A 16,834-nucleotide genomic window follows, 5' to 3' on the forward strand; every position below is an offset into this window, starting at 1 on the left:
TGAAATCTTAGAGTCCCATGTATTAGTGAAAGGTTTGATTAAATCTGAAGTTTAGCAAGTGAATAATGAACAGGGTTTTTGTTGCTTATATTCAGTTTTGAAGGTATTTTTATAGTTTTTAAAACCAGGAACTGTGTAGACGAAGACGAAGCTGGCCTTGAGTGGTGGCATTGAAAGCATGAGCCACTGCACTGGATTTAGTGAAAATATTCTGGATGATTTTTGATAAGTTAATGAGAATCAGTCTTCATAATGTTACCTTGTTACCCATTTTTTCTGGAAACGTTACTGCAAAGTATAGCCCGTGATATCTAGAGTGAAGTAAAAGACATTTTTTTTTTTTTTTTACTGACTTTGAAAAAATTATTCATGGCACAAGATTCAGGCATCTTTTTTGACTTAAATAACTTAAGCCACACTTCAAAATGTATAAATTGGGTAGAATTAGGAGGTGGAAGATTATTCTCAGTTAGTGTTTAAAAGGCATGCTAGGCTTGGTGGTTCTTGAGGCTGAGTTTAAAGTTACAAGCTGAAGGTCAGTCTTCTTGCATAGAAGGAGATCTACCTCAAAACCCAGGTCTCTACACCTCCCAAGAAAAAGCATGGTTTATTTTGTTTATCAGTGTGATAGGTTTTTTGGTTTTGTCAAATTGTCACAATCAGAGTTGTCTGAGAAAAGGGGAATTGAACCTATTAAATTGGCCTGTGTGTAGTCAAATCTATGGGGACATTGTCCTAATCTACAGGAAGAGGTGCAACCCCTGTATCTCTGGGTTGTATTACAAAAAGCAAGCTAAGCATGCCAGTGAACAGTTTTCGTGGTGTCTTGCTTTAGTTCCTGCCTCCAGGTTCCTGTTGTGACTTTTCTTCGTAATGGATGAACAGTGATTGAAATGTGTATGACAAATCATGTACTCTCCATTTACTCTCCAGTCTGCTTTTAGGGTTTTACCATAACAATAAAGTAAACTAGGATGCAAGTTGGTACCAGGAGTGGAATAATGCTGTGACAGACAGACCTGGCCTTGTTGCTTTGAGGAAGACTGTAGACATGGCTCAAAGCTAAATGGGCTATTGTGTGGGAGCTTGGAAGTGCTGAGAAAAAGCCCAGAAAGCAGTGTTCCTTCATAGTCTCCACTTCCATTCCTGCCATGGCTTCTCAGTAGTGGTCCATGATGTTTTATCATACCAATAGAAAGCAATCATACAGCAGTTGGTACCAGTAGTAGAGTTTGAATCTACACAGACAGGTCCAATGTACTTGTATGGGCATGTTCACTTCAGTGTGGAAAGCAGGGGCATTGCATTGTGCTCCCCCACCCCCCAGCCAGACTTAACAGGCAGTTTTAAGCCATCCTGTGTGGATGCTGCGAATTAAACTCTGGTCCCCTGCAGCAGCACTCCATGCTTTAATAAAGACTTTTCATTTTATGTGTATGAGTATTTGCATTTTAAGTGTGCACTGTGTGTGCTGTAGCCATGGAGAAACAGCTACCAACTTGGTGTTGGGAGTGGAACCTGTATCCTTTGTAAGAGCAAATTGCTCTAAGCCACTGAGTTGTCTTCTTTATTCTTTATAGTATAGTATGGTATGGTATCCTTATATCAGTTTTATGCCCTGTCTTAATTTTAGGGATATCAAAATGTGAAAGGCTAAGTCCTACGTGCCTCTGGCATGCACAAGGCCAGTTTTATTCTTAGCAGCACTAAAAAGAAAACACCGAGACCAGTGGCACAATGCAGTTTAATTAGGGTTTTGTTTAGAATTCAGAATCAATTCAGATCATGTAGAGTCGAATTCCTTGAACTCCACAGTATTTTTATTGTACAGATAGGCACTGCTAGTTTTTGAAGGGCCACCATTTCAATTTACTGATGAGAAATCCTGTATTCCTAAGATACTAAGCTGCTCTTGGCTATGTTGATGAGAATTGAGTTGGTTATTAGAATTTTGTTGAACATTGTCTAGTTGCCCCTCAGAATTGTCTACTAACATCAATTTCTCTTGATTAATACTGGCTAATTTGCTCTGTAATCGCTGCTAAACTGGTGGAATTACTTAGATAGTACTTAGTTTGCATTTCTTCAATTACAGTTGACCACAGTTAATTATGTACTTTGTGTCATTGAAGTGCAGTCTTTCAGACGTACTTGTTCAAGTGCCTTATTAAGGAACTCGTTTTATTAGGAATTTATTTTGGTATAAGCTATAAATTCCAACTTCTTTCAATCACTCAGATTGAAAAGTTCTACCACATATAAGAACTTGGGAATTCAAGTGGTAGGCTATTGCTTCTCATAGAGCTATGCCTTTTAGTCTGAATTGCTTTTCTATTTGAGGGAAGAAGGAAGGTCTTTATCTGAAGCTCTTTGAAAGTGCTTTGTTCTGGAAGTTTTAAAGTGGACAATGCAGGCTAGAAGAAAAACCTTGAGAGGGCTTGATCTTTGATATTGGACTGGAGGCAAGTTTCAGGTGACTCAAGAACAGACCCTACTTAGAAGAATGGAACACAGAGTAGCTAGTGGAATTTTTCCCCCCTGGCTTCAGGACATGGGTGAGCTGTGGTTGTAGCTATTAATGGGAGATGTAAAGTGATGACAGGGTTAGGACTGGGGGGTTCGGTGTGAGAGAATGAGAGATTAAGTTTGATATCCCACCTGCCTGCGAGAGGACTAGGAAAAACAAACAGAAACTCCTGGCTTCTGGGAAAGGACATTTTCAGGGCAGTGTGAGAATCCCTACCTGAACTTGAGGTCTGGACACAGTAGAGTTTGTATAACAGAATCATGGATCCTACCCCCACACCTTCAAAACAAACCCAAGATTTCTCTGACCTTTAGTGTTGTACACTATGGTATTTAGGTTCCAGAGAATTGTGGAAATTTATGAGTTAGGAAGTAGATTTAGTTGGTGTTGATGGAATATATTTTAGACTTTAAAAATACCAAGGAATGAAAGACTTAACTCTTTGGAGTTTTACTTGGGGAAGAAGAACTACTTGTAGTAGTGGGCAAAAGTTACCTGTTTCTTTGACATTCATCAAGATCTGTCAAATCGAACAGGCAAAGAGAGACATGCTTAATGTACCTGAAAAGTAATGTAAGTCCCTTAATGTGATTTTTTTTTTGTAAAGCTTGTGCTATAATAGCTGGTGGGTGGGAAGCAAGCAAGTTGGGCCAACAGAAGTGTTGACAGGTGACATGACCAGGAACTATACTTGGAAGACCTTGCCAAGTAGGTTGTAGATTAAAGTAACATGAAAATCTTGAGGGAAAAGCATGGAAGAGACGGTCAGCCTTACATAGAACCTTGTCATGGCAATCAACTAAGGGCACTTGATGGGTGCAGAGATGCCAAAACTACACAGTAGTTAGGGTAGAATAGAAATGTAATGGAAAGCCTCATACTTTGAAAAGGACTGCAGATTAAGTCTGGAATAGCAGCAGGAAATGATGTTTATGAGCAAACTGACCAGATACGTTCAGTTTCTAGAGCTGCATAGGAAACAGACTGAGAACAGTTTACAAGACTAGGCTATACGACACATTGCTAATTTAGTAGGTTAGAAAAGGAAGTACAAATTTACAATAGATAAGCAAAACAGCAAGGTTCAGGTTCTTGTGGCTTGAGCTTTTTAGACCCAGAGGGAATTGGTGTTAAAGGCAGCAAGTTCCTATGGTGAAACTAACAGTCCAGAGACAGCTGGCTGGTCTGCAGTTTCTGAAGCTACAGCCAGGTCTGATACTACCAAGGATGGTGACCACTGGAGTAGGAACTGGGTAACTAGATATGTTGTGGTGCTCTTGTGATTATAGTTAATGGGCACACTGACTTTCTAGGTATCAAGCCTCATTACTCATGAGGGAGTCATACCCCATCTTTAACTGATCTAGAGTCAGCCTCTCGCCACAGAAGGTGAGTGGGCGAAGAGAACTTGATGCAAAAATGGAAAGAGAGATGTGTTGGTGCTCCAGTTCTCTAGAATCAGTTGAAGGAGCCTCATGTGGAGAGAAGTCTTCTATGTTGGAGGGTAAATAGCCTTCATGGCTGGGAAGGTAGTCCACTGGGGTGACTGTCAAGGAATTGGTCAGGTTGCCCAGTTTTGAGTCAGGTTCCCTGCTTCCCAGTACCTTGTATAGATGAACTAGTCTTGTGTCAGCTGTGAGAGTTCCTGTAGGTTGTAGACTGGAGGCAATGTATATTGTGTCTTCCTTGGGGGTAGAGTGATCTTGGAACCTTTGTCTTCTTTTGGGGCAATAGGGTTGTCTGAAGATTGGGGTCATTTGGTAAAGGACCTCATTGATGATTAGTGGCTCAGGCTCTTCGGGAGTTGGCCAGGCCATCAGGAGACTGTCCATGGCCTGGGAGAAGAAAGAATGGGTATGTAGGTCACTTTGACAACCTGTATCTCTGAGTTTCCAAAACTTTGCACCCTGCCCTGTCTCAGCCTCAGATGAGAAGCTGGGCCTTTAAATTTTGGAGGTACCAGAGCCAGATATCCATGCCCTACTCATCATTGCCAATCTCCAACCAAGGGCAGATTGATGAGCTTAACCTTCAGTCTCTGAATCAAGCTATACCATTTGCTTTTTCTAGTGGCATAGGCTTGGAGACAGAATGGGAAGGCTAGAGTAGAGTCTGGAGAGATGGAGTATTTTCCAGGTTGGAGGTGGTAGAGGGAAATTAGTGTATTGAGCCTGCTGGTTTGTTGTCTTCCACCATTCATTGCTGAGAATCAAATCCAGGGGATTATACGTGCTAAGGCAAGTGCTTTACTATTGAGTCACATCCCTAACCCTGTTATTTGTTAGTACTGGGGAAAAAACAAAAACAACAGAGTTTAGAAATGGGCGAGACTACTCATGAAGGGCTTCTACTAAAGACCGCATCATCACTATGTAGCCCTGGCTAGCCTGGATCTCTGCCTCCTGAGTGCTGGATTAAAGGTGTGCATCATGTCATTAAGGCCCTTTAACAGCATGCTAAGGGGTTTGGGCTTTGATGGAATTAGATGATTTCAGATAAGGCAATGTTCTTGTCAGTTGGCATTTAAAGAAGTATTTGAATAGCTTTTCTGTAACATTTTCATCTTCCCCTTTAGCTAGTCTTGATAATGCATTACTAAATTTTTCTGTTAACTTTTTCAGCATTTCTTTGGTCATCAGCTCTACCATGTCTTCTTAATAAGTTTACTGCCAGTTCTCAAGTTCAAGTCCTTGGCACTTGATTAACATTTCTTTTACCAGGCTTTAGTTGAGTTCTTCTTACATCTTATTCTGTTGCACAGTTTGTCTGGGCTTCCCAAGGTAGAGCTGTTAACAACTAGGCTTATATGAAAAGATTTCAGCCCCTAGTCTGCTCCTTTCTGCATCTATTTCCCATTTTACTTCCACATAGTTTCTCAGTGGCAGCAACACATCTGTTTGGCACCTGACATTTCCATTAGTTCCCTACTTGCACTCCACTCAAGCAGTGCATTCAGACCACCCAGGAGGATCTGAATATGTAACTTAGAGAATGGGAAAATTCTGAGGATGAGTTCCAGCCTTGATAGTCTTTGGGAAATTTTGATCAATCTCTGCCTTGTTTTTCTCATTTATTAAATGACAAGTTGCACAAGAGGGTCTTGGTATAATTAGCCTCTGATATGGTCACCTTTTGAGGGCATGACAAGTGTCAAGAAAGGAATGATGACAATGTCAAGAATTCATGAAAGGCTTCCATTGTTCTCTTTTAAAAGTTGGTTCTCCCATGGTCATCCTCAAGCTGGTCCTGGCATGTATGTTTGTCTTGGAACATGCATGGCAGCTGTGTCAAAGCAAGGCTACCATGTGGGAGAGATTAACAGGATGGGAGAAGTTGTTTTTTTTCACTAGGTGAGCTGTTCTGCCTCCGTGGGACAGTACTGACAGACTACTCTCCAACACTTCCTTAGGGCTGGCTTCTAGAAAGCCCCAGGGTTCCTTTAGCCTTATGGTTCAGGAATACCATGGGCACCGATTTTAGTGATCCTCTGTGTAGTTTGGCCTTTTCCTTCAGAGTTTTAAGGTATATCTTTATTTCTAATCTATTTTCTGCCTCAATTGGGCACAAAGTGCATTATATAGTTTTTTAGAAACAGACTACCTATGTACTTTAGAAGTCAAACCATCCAGGCTGTGGGACTGCATCAAAGTCTTCATCAACTAAATTTTTAAAGGCTATTTATGGAGATGGCTCAGAGGTTAAGAGCACTGGCAGCTCTTCCAGAGGTCCTGAGTTCAATTCCCAGCAACCACATGGTGGTTCACAACCATCTAATGAAATATAGTGCCCTCTTCTGGTGTGCAGACATAAATGCAGACAGAACACTACACATAACAAATAAATTAAAAAAACAAACCCTTAAAGGCTATTTATTCTTTGTGTATATGAGTGTTTTGCCTTCATGTATGTTCTGTTCCACATGTGTGAAGTACCTGCAGAAGTCAGAAGAGGACATTGGACCCCAGAGGTGGTTGTGAGCCAACTTTTGGGTGCCAGTAACAACCCAGGTCCTCCTAAGCAAAAATGTGTGCTTTTGACCATTGAGCCATCTTTCCAGCCACTAAAAGCTACTTAATTTTTTCCCCAATGGACTATTTTTACAAAGTAATAATTCAGAGGTCAAAAAGAATATGCAATAAAAATCAAAAGGCTTCCTATTCTCAACTTCTCTTCAGAAGCAGCCACCATAATGGGCTTATGTATTTGGCAGGCTTCTGTAAAAGCTATCTCAAGCACTTGTTAGAAACTTTCTGACTTTTTTGTGAGACTTCTGATAGCTCACATTGCTCCTCCTGCTTTAGCCTCCCCAGTACAGAGATATGCATGTACCTTTTACCTCCCACTTGTAAGTGGGTTAAAAAATCTTTAAGCACATACTTTTCTCACTTTTCTTTATGCGTGTTGTTTTATTGCTATGACTAGTGTACTTCTGCCATGTGGCTTTGGGCATCTATTTATATGACAGTTTTTGCTACTGTACTATCTCTAAACTTTTGTGCATCTTAATTTGATGTTTTGTCCAGCCTGTAGCATCTCTGTGTTGCCTCTATTTCCTGGTTAGAGTCCATGGTTACAGTGTGAAGGACAGTGTTTTCACCCAGCACAGAGCTGCCTTCCACTGTGTTTTAGCCTTAGATTGTCAAGCTCAATTGGTTCAAATCCTGGTACTTGAATACTCTCTTATGCCAGCAAGGCAACTTCTAAGGCCTTGTGGCTCATTGTATACTCCGTAGATTATGGTCATCCAGTGAGGACCAGTGTGTGGATACCTCCCTAGTGAGTGTTCAGCTCTGCAGTATGGGACACTAGAAACACTCGTCATACTGTACTTAAAGGTCTGTTGTAAGGTGTAATGTCTTCATATCCTGCTTGGAAATGAATTTAGGATCCATTGTTTATCACTAGTATTGGGCAAATTATTTGGTTCTCTGCTTTAGTTTCCTCATCTGAAAAATCAAGATAATACTATGTCTTATAGCTGCCAATAAATTGCTGATACATGAAATTAAAAGTGCCTGCTACATAGGAAGTAATATGTAGGTTATATATAAATATAATATGTTGATGTACTCTAATTATGTACTTGACTAGTACATAGTATAGTATATGGTGTATAAACATCTATCATTGTCACTACTCTTGCTATTGTAAACAAAAATCCCTCAGTAGAGAGAAGTCTCCAAGTATGGTTGTTCTTGGGAAGAAATGAAAACTGAAAAGAAGTGAACATGGTGGGTGATGCCTATAATCCCAGCATCATGGGAGTCTGAGGCAGGAAGATATTTGTGAGTTTGAGGTCAATCTGAGCTATAGAGTGAAAAGCTATCTCAAAAAACAAACTGCAACAAAAAAGTAAAAAGCATTTGCTTCACATGGCATCTTATTTACACTTCAGTAATAAAATGTGAAACGACGGCACTTGGTACTCAGATAGTTGGGCAAGTTATCCAAGATGCACACATGGTAAACAACAGCAGCAGGCTCTTCCAGAACCAGTTGCGAAGATGCTAAACTGCAGTGATTGAAATTCCTAAAGCAGAGGTGGCTAGGAGCAGTTTCTCTAAGCAGAGGCTGGGCCACTGGCTTTTGGCTTAAGGAGGTGAATCAAAAGAATCTTGAAAAAAGGCTTTCAGGACTCACAGCAGCAAGAAAGATTGGCATGTGGCTTCCTTTCCCTCTTGTTCTTCAGATGCCACAACTTTCCGACCTCCAGAGATATCCCACCTTGCTCCCTCCCGTAAACAGTGGCAAAGTCCCTTTGCTGCTTTATCCCCAGTGCTCTCTCACTTGTATGTTGAGCCATCTCTTCCATAAAGCCTTTTCTTTACATACATAATGACTTCCCACAAAATTCAAAACTAAGGGTTGCTTTTACTTTGTTCTGTCCTCCAACAGGATTGGGAAAGTTAAATTCAATTGCCTGAATTTGGATCAGTTAATTATCAGGGTACTATTCCAAATGACAAAAAACAACCAAAAGTACATACTTTCTTTTGAAATAAGTTGAAGTGAGGGGCATGAAAGCTCCTGGAGTCATAAAGCTTGGTAGGTCTTATGTTCATGGGCTTCAGAAGTTCTCATGCATGGACTGCTCTTGACTCCAGAAGAAAACTGATAACTCATTATCAACTCTGCTCATCTACAGTATCTTATTCCTGGGAGGATTTCTTTAGATGTGGTCATTTACTAGCACTATACTAGCTGCAATGTGACTTTGTACCTTACCTCTGCAATGGGGTACTTCTTTACCCATGTGCTATTTGATGGATCTGGAATGGTTCTGCTGTACCATTGAGGTCTGAGAGTAGAAAGGAAAGCAAATAACCTATAAATAAGAAAACAGTGACGAATAGTTAAAAGTGTGTACAAAGGCACAGTCTCACAGGCTCTCAGTGCAGTTATTTTAGGGGAGAGGATTCTTTTGTATGAAACGAGTAAAAGACAAACACTGAAAGAAACATTGTCCAAGGCAGGAGTTCTTTGGATTGATGACAATAAATCATGATACAACCACTTAGAGTTTGCTAAATAAACTAGAAATTTTTGTTCCATTTAATTTTTAGTAGTCCCTCACTATTTAGCCATGCATTAATTCAGCAAGTAACATTAAACTAAGTATGTGATCAGTACAGTGGCACATGCTGGGAATAGAAGAGCAAAGCAGAAGATCTTGTTCATATGCTTGGGGATCTTGCTAGTGAGCTAATTAAAATATTAATACATTATTATAATGAAGATTTAAAATAGGATATAGAATAGTGTAATATCTTGATTATAATCATGTTTAAAATACCAAGGAAAGGGTATTTTAGAGAAATATCTGTTAACGGTGATTACACTTTGTGATCAGAGGAAATTGGAGGTCTTGTGATGAGAAAAAAATTCAAGAAGCTTATTAAGTACACATGACTTAAAACTATTGGCCGTTAAAGAATCAAAACCAGTCAGGCAGTGGTGGCACATGCCTTTAATTGCAGCACTTGGGAGGCAGGGGCAGGTGGATCTCTGAGTTTGAGGCCAGCCTGGTCTACAGAGTGAGTTCTAGGACAGCCATGGTGGTTACACAGAAAACCCTGTCTCAAAAAACAAAAAAAGAAAAAAGAAAAAAAAATCAAACCCGATATAAAGTATTGTTCAAAGACTGATAAGCTTTGATGAAGAAAGGCCAGCTATGATTTAACTGTTAAATCAGGGATTCTCAACCTTTCTAATGCTGTAGCCCTTCCATATAGTTGCTCATGTTGTGATAACTTCAACCATAAAATTATTTTCATCGCTACTTCATAACTAATTTTGCTACTGTTATGAACCATAATGTAAATATCTGATATGCAGGATATTTGATAAGCAACTTCTGTGAAAGGGTTGCTAACTCACAGGTTGAGGACCACTATGTTAGATGACTAGCTATGCTGTGTGGCAATGGTGGGTAGTGATAGCTTGGATATGATTCTCTTTTACTCCTGAGATAAACTTTATCAAAGTATTTTTTAAAGTTATTTGTTTTTGTCTTTTTATGTGTATGAATGTTTTGCCTGGTGCCCACAGAGGCCAGAAGAGGGCACTGGATCCCCTGGAACTAGAGTAACAGACAGTTGTGAGCCACCATGTGGGTGCTAGGAAATGAACCTGAGCCTACTATAAGAGCAACTGGTGCTTTTACCTGCTAAACCATGTCTCCAGCCCCTTACAAAGTCTAAAGAGCTCTGCTCTGGTGATCTTTGGGTAGATCTGCCAGACAAAATGCACTGTCTGGCAGAATGTCAAGTTTGTTATATTTGAATGCCAATTTGTATTGCTTGGCATCTAAGGAAAGCTTTGTGTTGAAAAATGAACTGATTATTTTTCCTTTGCAAAATAGTATATTTTAAAATTAATTTTTTAAAAAAGATTTAAAATATTATTTTGTATTGGTGTGGGTGCACATGTGTTATCATGCATGGGAAGTCAAAGGACAGCTTGGTGTAGTGGGTTCTAGGGATCAATCTGTCATCAGACTTGGTGACAAGTGCCTAACCCACTGAGACATCTGTCTTGTTGGCCCAATTTTTATAAAATAAGTAGAAATAAATTCACCTATGGTTCCCAAATATAACCACCATTTAATACTGTGTTGTGTATCTTTGGAGCAGTGTTCATTGCCACTTAATATTTTATTTCCTCCTTTTTCCGCAATTCAGGATCTTGATTTATTGAGATGACAGTGAATGCAGCTAAAAGACCATAATGTTAATCACTCTTGCCTCACTGAGTTAAGTCTTTTGAGATAAAACTGAAAGTATCATATGTATGTGACTTTCAAGCTCCTTAAAAGGAAAGAATTGATACCGTTTCCTTTTTCCCCCATTGTAGAATACAATACTGGTAGTTCCCACAGCTGTGAGATCACAGGGTGAAAGGTCATGAAGAAGCTGTAGGATAATAGAGTGCAATATATCATCCAAATCAGGATAGAAAATTTGTTGCTGTCAACTGTGGAGCTACCAAAGTAGCCCTTTACCCAGGTGAGAACATGCTACACAGCTTATATAGATCCAAGCTAATGGAGTACACACAACCAACTGTTTATTGAGAGCTTATTTGGAGGTTCTAACAGGAACACAACTACTCACATACCCTTGATGGAAGAACAGTCCTCTACCTTGGAAAATGACTCGGTGTGTTCTTTTGGGAGGCACTGCATAGAGTGATGAGGAAAGAAGGGGACCTCTTCCTAGTTAGTCAGATGAGCTGAGTCACCTTGGTGACTAGTGGGGTGTCAGATGTAATCAGATTGCCTGCTCACCTCAACTATGTATGTGACATGTTTCTGTGTATTATTTTGAAATATAAATACGGTTTGCAAAATTTAAAAACTAATAGCATTCATTACCTCTTAACTTCAATATTATCTTTAGGGGATAAATAGTAAGACACCCAACATCCTTCTCTGCCCTCCACATACCTATGCATAGTTTCCCTGTATGTACATACACATATGTATAACACACACACACACACACACACACACACACACACACGTATTAAATTGGGGGATGTAACAAACTCAACTCACTTTTGCCGGAAGGAACGGATTGAGAAAAGACCCACCGTGATGATAGCAATGCAAATACTTGATGCCACAAATGCTTTCCAGTTGGCTTTGCCTGCAAAGTTAGCAAATTTTGTTATGGTGTTATCGTCAGTAAAGACTTCAAAAGTCTGACTTTTGTGAATCCTCTGGACCTTAACCCACAGTGCCTGGGTAGTTGGGTTTAGGAACAAAGTCAACTCACTTCTGACTATTCATTTAGAAGGACACTATGGGGACCCAGCTGTATATATTCTAAGAGGCATCCAGCCCTGCAAGGGCTCCCCCAGCTCACAGGTGTGGAAGGAGTATTCAGTGGTGGATATAAGCCTCACAGGGCTTCCTGGATGAGGGGTAATATTTCTACTGCATTTTGAAAACTGAGTTGACAAGTCTTCAAGTAGACAGTGTGGTGGGAGGGCAACATATAGGTTAATGGCAAGTGTGAAGTGCCTGCAAGAAAGTCAGCAGTGAGGTAAGAAAAGTTGAGTAGGAATGTGTCTATGTTAGAGTCCACAGTGGACTGGCTGTCTTCATTTTCTTACCCTGGGGACAAAATTCCCTTTCGTTTCCTTGGGGACTTTCACCAGCAGCAGTCAGAGCTGTCATCCATAGGACGTATGTCACTCCAGGCTGCAGGCTGCTTATTGGATATGAATTTTGGGAGTGTCTGTATGGGATTTCTGAAAGGAAGACAAGGGAAAACAAGGCTGTGTAAAGAAAATAAGCAATGTAGGTACTCACCTATTTTTATTTTTAATGCATCTTTTAATTTGAGAGAAAAGCATATTTGCCTCCTATGTACAATCTCCTGGGTTGCATCCTCAGCATCTGTCAAGCTAGAATGTGAATAGCAGTAGCTGCTGGCTCACTCAGCCAGCCTGTGCCTATGCTGAGGACAATAGTGGAAACGAACTGAGGACTGGATCCAACTTCATCAACGGCCCATGAACAGTCACAGATTAGTGTTGCCCGCTCTGAACACACAGCATCACCTCAGAGAATTCACCATGTAACAGGAAGAACAGACTTTGTCCACTCTTCTGTTCTACTTAACTATGGGTAAATAGTAAGAAGGAGCACTGGAAAATTCCCTCTGCCCCACTAAAAAGGGTTGAGGCATGAGCAGATCATTTCATAGGCTATATTTTACAACTTTTTTTTTTTTTGTATTTTACACACTGTATTTTACAACGTGTTGAGAAAAATATCTTGTGGAAAATTCCAAGGTCTGCTAAAATTGCTTACACAGACTTAAGCAATATGATTAAGTGGGTGTGTGGGGATGCCTATTCCTAAAGGAGGGGATTTAAAAAAAAAAACAAAAAACTTTCTTTTAGGAAGCACTTCTGTTCATCTTGCAGGCACCAGGGAATCAGCTGTCCAACTGTGTGAGGTGTTCTGCGCTGAGGAAGCAAGATGAGACATTGGAACAGAAAGGAAGGGATTTCTATGGTTTGCTGGGCTGGTTCGCACATGCCTATTTGAAGAACAAAAATAGCAGCTGATGTGGGGAGGTGAGAGTGGCAGAGTCAGCAGTTTTATTGGCAAAATAGGCTGAGTTGTGTAATGAGACAAGTCAAGCAAGAAAGACTGGTCCTGCTGCCTCTGGGCTGTGATCCCAGGAGAGATAAAGGGGTCCCTTCAAACCTCAGTGGATGGAAATTTAAACTCAGGTTGTTCAGTAATAAAGGGATGAATTTAGAAGGATGTGATCGCTGCCAACTCTCAAAGAATGTGGCTATGAAGGTCAAGAAGAGTAGACTTGAACAGTTACACTGATTCTGGGAATGAATTCAACCATTTGTTATTCAATGGATACCCTGCTTACTTAGTAAGTACACCTACCATCTCTCTGGTTGTGTTCTAGATAGAGGAAAGAAATGGTGATTGAATTGCTATAGCTTGTGTCCTTGAATGCTCAGAACTCGTTCGAAAAAACAGGCAGGCAGAGGCAAGTGTCCTGCAGAAGGGAGGTTTTTGCTGTTGGAGCACCAGTGCATGTGGCCATGACAGCAGATATCCCGACAGCAGGCTGTGCACTGATGCCAGGGCACTCTTAATTCTTCACCTCACCTGTCCCTGTAAAGCTAGTGTAGTGACAAAGAACTGATACTTCCACATGCATTTGCATTGCTCTATGGGACTGAGTAATGTATTGATATTTGCTCCGCCCATGACCTTGGGCTGTAGGGCCTGAAGAAGGTGGTGTTTCCTGCCCTTGTACATGACCTCTTAAAAGGAGAGGGAGAAGGGTCACATGTTCTTTAACTCTGGCATGATCAGACACCAGCAGGCCTGGGAACTGAATCTGGGTCCTCTGCAACATCAGTCAGTGCTCTTAACCACAGAGCCATCTCTTGTACAATGCACCCATAGCCCAAGGTCATGGGTGGAGCAAATACCACTAGACTTTTCTAGTTCCTCGGCACACTGAAGGCTCTGAGGCTAGGGAATGGGGCTTAGTCACTAATGTGTGCTTACTGGAATAAGTGGGAATTTAATCTAGACTAGTAAAAAGTCAGACTGTGAATCTTGCCTTTTAGCTTATTTAAAAATACCCTTGTGTAGGCTCTACATGCATCAGATCTGTGGGAAAATATAGTAGGTTATTTTCAACATCTACAGCAACAGCTACAAGGACCAACTAACCACACGGATCTTTGTGGTTTTAAATGGGCATTGGCTTAGATTTTGCCAAAAAGAAAATCATTTCTGGGGCAAATATTACAGGAAGGATCCCAAATACCCCATGAAAAGGCCAGTTGATTGGCCAGCCTTTAGGAGGCGTCTCAGAACTGTCTTACCCTGACAGGCCTGGTGACAGATTAGCTAGCAAATGACAGAAAGTCTACAGAGCTGTTAATTAAGAATGAATCAACTCACAGAGACAGATGTGGGGAGATCATCCAAAGTGCAGGTCCATATAGAAAAAGATCCCAAGCACATTTTTGTGTGTGCGTTAACCCCCACCACCACCAGAGGAATATACACAGAACAGCCTGAGAACTTTTATTTTCTCTGAAAACTAATGTAAAAATTAATAGTGAGAGTCATAACTGAGAGAAAGGTCAACAGAGAAGCAACTCTTCTTAAGGTTCCTAGGCAAAAAGCTCTCCTGTGGCAACACTCTGGAGCCTACCACTCAAGTAGTCTTATATTTCTCAGCCAATAATTCCAATGAAGGGATGAAAATGCCCCTTCTTTCTAACAAATGCTCCTGAAAGAAAGCCAGCTGCTTATGAAACAGAGAGGGCCAACCCAAGAAACAACAAAAAATAAAAACAAAGCAGCTCTGATTAGATCAAAGAACTGAAGAGCAGAACTCAAGTGACTAGTTACTTCAAGGAATGATTCATGAAACCATTTGAGATAATGCTGCAGCCAGAATTTATTGTAATTGTTTGCTTTTCCAGCTGTAGAACAATTATAGGTCAAAAAGAGTTATCTAAATTATGCTGTATTTTATCTATTCCAAGAAGAAGAAAATATGGTAATTACAAATGTGAAGAGTTAAGAAGTATCTGAATGTTTTGAGCCTCAAGGACGTATATGATTAGCACTGATGTGCCTTTACTGTTTGTTTCATTAAATTGCCAGCTCTACTTTGACAATCAACATCATCAATGACATTATAATTCTGAGCTTTCTTGAGTGTCATATTCCTCTTGTTTAAAAACTCAGGATAAACCAGGAGTTTGGGGTTGTAAAACTGGATTTTTTTTTTTTTTATCTTTTACCTGTCTTTATGTTGTTTTTTTTTTTTTTTTTTAACCAGTTCAACAAATGCACAAGTGTTATTATTTGTCATCTGCTTTGAGACAGAGTCTCACTGTGTAGCCCTGGCTTACCTTGTCTTGCCTTAGCTATCCTAGTTTGGTCTTTGTGAGCAGGCCCTGTGAGAGCCTAGTCCACTCATTTCATTTCTATATTTTAAACAATTTGCTTAGCATGTAACACATATTCAATATCTTTTCATGTGTGCATTTAGGTGTCTTTTATTTTTCATAATTCAGCTCATTTCACAAGTGCTGACTTAGTGCTAGCACTTGTGTAGAGTGGAGACATGCCTAATCTGTGCTTTTCCAACATCTAAACAGGAGGCCCCACAGCACTTGGTTTTCACACATACCACAGAGCTCAGGCTGGCCAGTAGAGTTTCGTTCTTTCCAGTATATTCTGTAATGGAGGATGCAGCCCACTGACTCCTGGACTGGGATATGGGACCAGGAAATCAAAAGGCTCTCCTTTTTCTCTATGATGTCAGTGATCTGAGGGCCAGTCAGTGGTGCTGGGGAAAAGGACACAAGAGGTTTCTGTCACCCTCCAAATCCAAACCACTAACCGAAGCTTGAGTGAAAGATCCTAAAGGTCACCTTTGTGGCTGGAGTCACCCAGGGTGGAGCTGCAACCCCCTTGGTCCTCTGACAGTGCATGCACCCGGATTTCATAACAGGTGTAGGGACAGATGTTCTCTGCACGAGAAAAAGTCATGTTAATACCTGCATCTAAGTCATTTTTAGTTTTCCTTAGTTTGAAGATTGAAGAGCAGTCTGGACTGAGAATAAAGGGATGGCCTAAGTTAGAATTTCCCAGCATCTTACATCCATGATGCAAGCTTCTAGGTACCACTTCCAAGAAACATAAGGGATTTTATTTATTTTTGTAATAAATTCTTTTTATGTAGCCCAAACTGTCTTCAAATCCACAGCAGTCGCCCTGCCTTAGCCTTCTTAGGCCAAGAGTTCAGGCATACATTACTATGCCTAGTTTCTTCATTTAAGTGACCAGAGTAACTGTTCTTTTTTTTTTTTTTTAATTAATTTTATTTTATTTTACAATTCCATTCAGTTCTACATATCAGCCACGGGTTCCCCTATTCTCCCCCCTCTCACCCCCTCCCCTTACCCCCAGCCCACCCCCCATTCCCACCTCCTCCAGGGCAAATCCTCCCCCGAGGACTGCGATCAACCTGGTAGACTCACTCAGTCCAGGCAGGTCCAGTCCCTTCCTCCCAGCCTGAGCCAAGTGTCCCTGCATAAGTCCCAGGTTTCAAACAGCCAACTCATGCAATGAGCACAGGACTTGGTCCCACTGCCTAGTTGCCTCCCAAACAGATCAAGCCAATCAACTGTCTCACCTATTCAGAGGGACTGATCCAGCTGGGGGCCCCTCAGGAGCAACTGTTCTTAAAAAGGAGATAAAGGCCTTTAAAAAGCTCTAATGAGGATTTAAAC

General features: G+C 40.7%; 1 protein-coding gene across 1 annotated transcript in view; it reads right to left on the reverse strand.

The window, feature by feature from the left end:
* Window positions 1-1,726: 1,726 nt before the first annotated feature.
* The window catches only part of Il12rb2 (interleukin 12 receptor subunit beta 2), an 86,636-nt gene continuing 71,528 nt past the window's right edge, over window positions 1,727-16,834 (reverse strand). Inside the window, 6 exon segments of the mRNA XM_037203798.1 lie at window positions 1,727-4,362; window positions 8,753-8,852; window positions 11,583-11,673; window positions 12,143-12,280; window positions 15,730-15,888; window positions 15,974-16,072. Coding sequence (XP_037059693.1) covers window positions 3,844-4,362; window positions 8,753-8,852; window positions 11,583-11,673; window positions 12,143-12,280; window positions 15,730-15,888; window positions 15,974-16,072 — 1,106 coding nt within the window. The 3' untranslated portion in view covers window positions 1,727-3,843.

The sequence above is a fragment of the Peromyscus leucopus genome, chromosome 3 (assembly GCF_004664715.2).
Source record: "Peromyscus leucopus breed LL Stock chromosome 3, UCI_PerLeu_2.1, whole genome shotgun sequence".
NCBI lineage: Eukaryota > Metazoa > Chordata > Mammalia > Rodentia > Cricetidae > Peromyscus > Peromyscus leucopus.